The sequence below is a fragment of the Salmo salar genome, chromosome ssa01 (genome assembly GCF_905237065.1).
Source record: "Salmo salar chromosome ssa01, Ssal_v3.1, whole genome shotgun sequence".
NCBI classification, from domain to species: domain Eukaryota; kingdom Metazoa; phylum Chordata; class Actinopteri; order Salmoniformes; family Salmonidae; genus Salmo; species Salmo salar.
The window spans coordinates 701,155-707,441 of NC_059442.1; the positions used below are offsets into that span (position 1 = coordinate 701,155).

The 6,287-nt window shown below is 53.6% G+C and overlaps 1 protein-coding gene across 1 annotated transcript; it reads right to left on the minus strand.

Annotated features, from left to right (window-relative positions):
• Nucleotides 1-282: 282 nt before the first annotated feature.
• Nucleotides 283-5,944, minus strand: neff2 (neuronal intermediate filament family member 2). The gene is made up of 3 exons (XM_014213686.2): nt 4,737-5,944; nt 1,251-1,375; nt 283-510 (listed from the first exon to the last, which is right to left on the minus strand). Exons 1-3 carry the CDS (start codon nt 5,769-5,771, stop codon nt 459-461), a joined length of 1,212 nt encoding a protein of 403 aa, XP_014069161.1. The 5' UTR covers nt 5,772-5,944; the 3' UTR covers nt 283-458.
• Nucleotides 5,945-6,287: the final 343 nt, after the last annotated feature.

A 6,287-nucleotide genomic window follows, 5' to 3' on the forward strand; every position in this document is an offset into this window, starting at 1 on the left:
TAGGTAGTATGGGGTTTAGGTAAGGTTGGGGTAGTATGGGGTTTAGGTAGTATGGGGTTTAGGTAGGGTGGGGTAGTATGGGGTTTAGGTAGTATGGGGTTTAGGTAAGGTTGGGGTAGTATGGGGTTTAGGTAGTATGGGGTTTAGGTAAGGTTGGGGTAGTATGGGGTTTAGGTAGTATGGGGTTTAGGTAAGGGTGGGGTAGTATGGGGTTTAGGTAGTATGGGGTTTAGGTAAGGGTGGGGTGGGGTAGTATGGGGTTTAGGTAAGGTGGGGTAGTATGGGGTTTAGGTAAGGTGGGGTGGGGTAGTAGGGTGGGGTAGTAGGGGAGGAAGGTATGGGTGGAAGGAGGACCAATGGTAGGGCTATAAAACTAAAGAATATGGTTTAGGGTATTGAGATATTGGGGTTGAAGGTTACTGGGGTTCAGGGTTACTGGGGTTCAGGGTGAAGAGGTTTTAGTTCAGGGCAGAGAAGGTCAGCCTGAACTCTTCTCCCTCCAGGAGTTTCCTGTGGAGAAAATATATATCATTGTGCTGGTCGAATCATTGTGCTGGTTGTATTATTGTGCTGGTCGTACCATTGTGCTGGTCGTACCATTGTGCTGGTCGTACCATTGTGCTGGTCGTGTCAATGTGCTGGTCGTGTCAATGTGCTGGTCGTACCATTGTGCTGGTCGTACCATTGTGCTGGTCGTACCATTGTGCTGGTCGTGTCAATGTGCTGGTCGTGTCAATGTGCTGGTCGTACCATTGTGCTGGTCGTACCATTGTGCTGGTCGTATCATTGTGCTGGTCGTATCGTTGTGCTGGTCGTGTCAATGTGCTGGTCGTACCATTGTGCTGGTCGTATCAATGTGCTGGTTGTATTATTGTGCTGGTCGTACCGTTGTGCTGGTCGTACCGTTGTGCTGGTCGTACCGTTGTGCTGGTCGTACCGTTGTGCTGGTCGTATCGTTGTGCTGGTTGTATTATTGTGCTGGTCGTACCATTGTGCTGGTCGTATTATTGTGCTGGTTGTATCAATGTGCTGGTTGTATTATTGTGCTGGTCGTACCATTGTGCTGGTCGTACCATTGTGCTGGTCGTACCGTTGTGCTGGTCGTACCGTTGTGCTGGTCGTATCGTTGTGCTGGTCGTATCATTGTGCTGGTCGTGTTTGACAGTAAGCATTTCATTGTGTTGTGTATTCCTTGCTGTATACTGTGCGTATATGTAATTTGATAGTGGCTGAGCCAAGGTTAAGGTTACCTGTATGCAGCTATCTCAATGTCCAGAGCCATTTTAACATTGAGAAGGTCCTGGTACTCTCTGAGGTAGCGAGCCATCTCCTGCTTCGCCTCGTTGATGTCGCACTCCAGATCGTTTATCCTCACCTGAAACAAACCGACCATTTAACCTGAAACCGACCATTTAACCTGAAACAAACCGACCATTTAACCTGAAACAAACCATTTAACCTGAAACAAACCGACCATTTAACCTGAAACAAACCATTTAACCTGAAACAGACCATTTAACCTGAAACAAACCGACCATTTAACCTGAAACCGACCATTTAACCTGAAACAAACAGACCATTTAACCTGAAACAAACCGACCATTTAACCTGAAACAAACCGACCATTTAACCTGAAACAAACCGACCATTTAACCTGAAACCGACCATTTAACCTGAAACAAACAGACCATTTAACCTGAAACAAACCGACCATTTAACCTGAAACAAACCGACCATTTAACCTGAAACAAACCGACCATTTAACCTGAAACAAACACCATTTAACCTGAAACAAACACCATTTAACCTGAAACAAACCGACCATTTAACCTGAAACAAACCGACCATTTAACCTGAAACAAACCGACCATTTGTCCTGAAACAAACCGACCATTTGTCCTGAAACAAACAGACCATTTGTCCTCACCTGAAACAAAAAAATAAAAAATAAATAAAAAATCAAGCCCATAAAACAGCAAGGCTGTGTTCCAAATGATACACTAACTGTTCCCTATGTAATGCATTACCCTGGACCAGAGTCCTATGTAGTACACTATATGGGAAACAAGGTGGCATTGAGATGCAGCCCAGGTCTCAGCCCAGGTCTTTATTATTCTAAATATAGAAACAGTGGAAGGACATATTCAGCTGAATAACAGCTTTGGTGTGACCTTCCTCTGTCATTTTATCTCCTTATGGAGCGGTCCATGAATACTGACAAACCTTGGAGACCATCACCTTCTACACAACGAACACGATGACTCCCTGCACAGACTGATCTATTACTGCTGAGGAGAGGGGAGGACAGGTAGGGGAGGAGGAGGGAGGAGGAGGGAGGAGAGGAGGAGGTAGGAGAGGTGGGGGGAGGAGAGGTGGGGGGAGGAGAGGAGAGGTGGGGGGGGAGGAGAGGAGAGGTGGGGGTAGGAAAATAGAGGTAAGAGAGGAGAAGTGGGGGGAGGAGAGGAGAGGTGGGGAGAGGAGAGGTGGGGGGTTGGGGTTGGGGAGGACAGGTAGGGGGGAGGAGGAGAGGAGGTGGTAGGAGAGGTGGGGGGAGGAGAGGAGAGGTGGGGGTAGGAAAATAGAGGTAAGAGAGGAGAAGTGGGGGAGGAGAGGAGAGGTGGGGAGAGGAGAGGTGGGGGTTGGGGTTGGGGAGGACAGGTAGGGGGGAGGAGGAGAGGAGGTGGTAGGAGAGGTGGGGGGAGGAGAGGAGAGGTGGGGGGTAGGAAAATAGAGGTAGGGGTAAGAGAGGAGAAGTGGGGGAGGAGAGGAGAGGTGGGGAGAGGAGAGGTGGGGGTTGGGGTTGGGGAGGACAGGTAGGGGGGAGGAGGAGAGGAGGAGGTAGGAGAGGTGGGGGGGAGGAGAGGAGAGGTGGGGGTAGGAAAATAGAGGTAGGGGTAAGAGAGGAGAAGTGGGGGAGGAGAGGAGAGGTGGGGAGAGGAGAGGTGGGGGTTGGGGTTGGGGAGGAGAGGAGAGGTGGGGAGAGGAGAGGTGGGGGTTGGGGTTGGGGAGGAGAGCTGGGGGTTGGGGAGGAGAGGAGAGGAGAGGTGGGGGGGAGGAGAGGTGGGGGGAGGAAAGGAGAGGTAGGGGGTAAGAGAGGGACGAGAGGAGAGGTGGGGAGAGGAGAGGTGGGGGTTGGGGAGGAGAGGAGAGGTGGGGGTAGGAGAGGAGAGGAGAGGTGGGGGTAGGAAAGGTGAGGTGGGGGTAGGAGATGAGAGGAGAGGTGGGGGTAGGAGAGGAGAGGTGGGGGTAGGAGAGGAGATGTGAGGAGAGGTGGGGGTAGGAGAGGAGAGGAGAGGTGGGCGTAGGGAAAGACGAGGTGGGGGTTGGGGAGGAGAGGAGAGGCGGGGAGAGGAGAGGTGGGGGTAGGAGAGGAGAAGTGGGGGTTGGGGAGGAGAGGAGAGGTGGGGGTTGGGGAGGAGAGGAGAGGTGGGGGGTAGGAAAGACGAGGTGGGGGTTGGGGAGGAGAGGAGAGGTGGGGGTAGGAAAGGCGAGGTGGGGGTTGGGGAGGAGAGGTGGGGGTAGGGGAGGAGAGGAGAGGTGGGGGGAGGAAAAGAGAGGTGGGGGGTTGGGGAGGAGAGGAGAGGTGGAGGTAGGAGAGGAGAGGTGGAGGTAGGAGAGGAGAGAAGAGGAGAGGTGGGGGTAGGAGAGGAGAGGAGAGGAGAGGTGGGGGGTAGGAGAGGAGAGGTGGGGGTAGGAGAGGAGATGAGAGGAGAGGTGGGGGTAGGAGAGGAGAGGAGAGGTGGGGGTAGGAGAGGAGAGGAGAGGTGGGGGTAGGAGAGGAGAGGAGAGGAGAGGTGGGGGTAGGAGAGGAGAGAAGAGGAGAGGTGGGGGTAGGAGAGGAGAGAAGAGGAGAGGTGGGGGTAGGAGATGAGAGGAGAGGAGAGGTGGGGGTAGGAGAGGAGAGAAGAGGAGAGGTGGGGGTAGGAGAGGAAAAGTCTGGTGCAGTGAAACACTTTCCATAAAGAGCAGGGACCAAATCACAGCAGCATCAGAGTTGGCTACCCCGTGTGCTGCTAGCAGCCTGCTACTGCCCTTTCACATTATCACAGAGTTTTATGTTCTTACCCCAGTTTGAAATGGTCACATTATCACATCTATACCTTTGTCACTGTATACCTTATCTCCCTCTCAGACCATATACCTCTTCCCCCTGGTTCTGTACCTCTTCCCCCTGGTTCTGTACCTGTTCCCCCTGGTTCGAAAGGGGTCTGTTTAGTGGTTCTGTACCTGTTCCCCCTGGTTCTGATTGATTGAGAGGGTTCTGTACCTCTTTCCCCTGGTTCTGATTGATTGAGGGGTTCTGTACCTCTTCCCCCTGGTTCTGTACCTGTTCCCCCTGGTTCTGTACCTCTTCCCCCTGGTTCTGATTGATTGAGGGGTTCTGTACCTGTTCCCCCTGGTTCTGATTGATTGAGGGGTTCTGTACCTCTTCCCCCTGGTTCTGTACCTGTTCCCCCTGGTTCTGTACCTGTTCCCCTCTTTGATTAGAGGGTTCTGTACCTGTTCCCCTGGTTCTGATTGATTGAGTGGTTCTGTACCTGTTCCCCCTGGTTCTGTACCTCTTCCCCCTGGTTCTGATTGATTGAGTGGTTCTGTACCTGTTCCCCCTGGTTCTGATTGATTGAGTGGTTCTGTACCTGTTCCCCCTGGTTCTGTACCTGTTCCCCCTGGTTCTGATTGATTGAGTGGTTCTGTACCTGTTCCCCCTGGTTCTGATTGATTGAGTGGTTCTGTACCTGGTACTTCGTGACCTCTTTCCCCTGGTTCTCCTCCAGCTCCTCCAGCTGTTTGTTCAGCGACTCGATGACGTTCCGCAGGGCCTCGATCTCAGAGGAGCGTGATTGGAGCAGCCGGCGGTATTCCATGGTCTCCTCCCGGATGGAGCGTACCGCCTCGTTGTTCTTCGACGCCATCTCCGCCACTGACTCAAACTTGCCCCGGTACCAGTCTTCGGCCGCCTGCATGTTTTTATTGGCCAGCCGCTCGTATTGCGCCCGGATCTCCTTGAGTGCCGCAGACAGGTCTGGCCTGCTCACCTCCATGTCAACACACACGTTAGCCGCCACTAGTTGGGCCTGCAGCTCCGCCTGCTCCTCCACAAACACCTTCTTCAGGAAGCCCATCTCCTCGGCCAGGGAGACAACGCTGGCCTCTGCATCGCAGTTAGACAGCATGGCCCGCCCCACTTCTTCCCGGGCCCTCTGCAGGGCCTCCTCCGCATCCGCACGGCACTGCGCCTCCTCCTCATAGCGCTCCTTCAGCTGCCCGTACACGTCCCTCAGGTAGTCCCTCTCTGCCTCCATGCGCATCTTATCTCCTGTCTTCTGGTCGATTGCAGCCCTGAGGCTCCGGGCTTCACCCTCGTAGAGCCCCTGAAGACGGGACGGGTCCCTCTGCCTTCTCCTGAGAGCCTCCAGCTCTGCCAGAAGGGCCCGGTTCTGCTGCTCCAAGCGCCTCACCTTGTCGATGTAGGTGGCGAAGCGGTCGTTGAGGCCAACCAGCTGCTCCTTTTCTTGGCTGCGGAGCCCCAGCAGCTCTGTGTTGAGGCTGGAGGCCTGGGCCAGGTCTATCCGTGTAGACGCATCCGGCAGTGAGGAAGAGGCCGGTGGACGCAGGGTCCGCTGCTTCCCAGCCGCCAGGCCCAAAGCTCGGGAGGAAGAGGAGGAGGAGTAGAGAGAGGAGTACATTAAGGATTTGGTGGTGGAAGGTCGAGAAGAGCCTCGGTAGCTGTCCCAAGTGCGGCGGTAGGAGATATAAGGATCGTAGCTCATGATGGATCTTTTGTTGGTTTTTTTTTTTCGAGATTTTTTTTGTTTGTTAATGTAGGATGTTTTATTTTTGTTTCAGATGTTATTTTTTTTTTTTAAGTCCCCCTTGTTCTGCAGACCGTCGGTGAGGAAGAGCTAGTGTCTTGCACTGCACCAGCTCAACGACGCTGCAGAGCCCTCGTTTATATACAGCCAGCCAGCCCCCTCTCCTCCCCCCCGACCACCAGTGTCTGTGATGCATCAGGAACGTCAGCACCACAACGACCAATAGGATAGTGCTGCAGTGAGATTGGTATTCTGTCTCACACTCAGCACTATGAAGCAGAGGAGATGTGGAAGGGCAGGTTTTCACATTTGCTGCAATATGAGAGAGAGAGAGAGAGAGAGAGAGAGAGAGAGAGAGAGAGAGAGAGAGAGAGGCAGAGAGAGAGAGAGAGGCAGAGAGAGAGGAGGGGAAGGTAATCCTGGGAGAGGAGAGGAGGGGCAGGTTGTTCAGGGAGGGGGAGAGAGAGGAGGAGG

Excerpts from the sequence above, each read along its gene's own strand:
- neff2 (XM_014213686.2), bottom strand. The coding sequence starts at position 5,771 with ATGAGCTACGATCCTTATATCTCCTACCGCCGCACTTGGGACAGCTAC. Across the intron at positions 1,376-4,736 it reads AAGAGGTCACGAAGTACCAG|GTGAGGATAAACGATCTGGA; the intron begins GTACAGAACCAC and ends GGTTTGTTTCAG. Across the intron at positions 511-1,250 it reads ATTGAGATAGCTGCATACAG|GAAACTCCTGGAGGGAGAAG; the intron begins GTAACCTTAACC and ends TTTTCTCCACAG.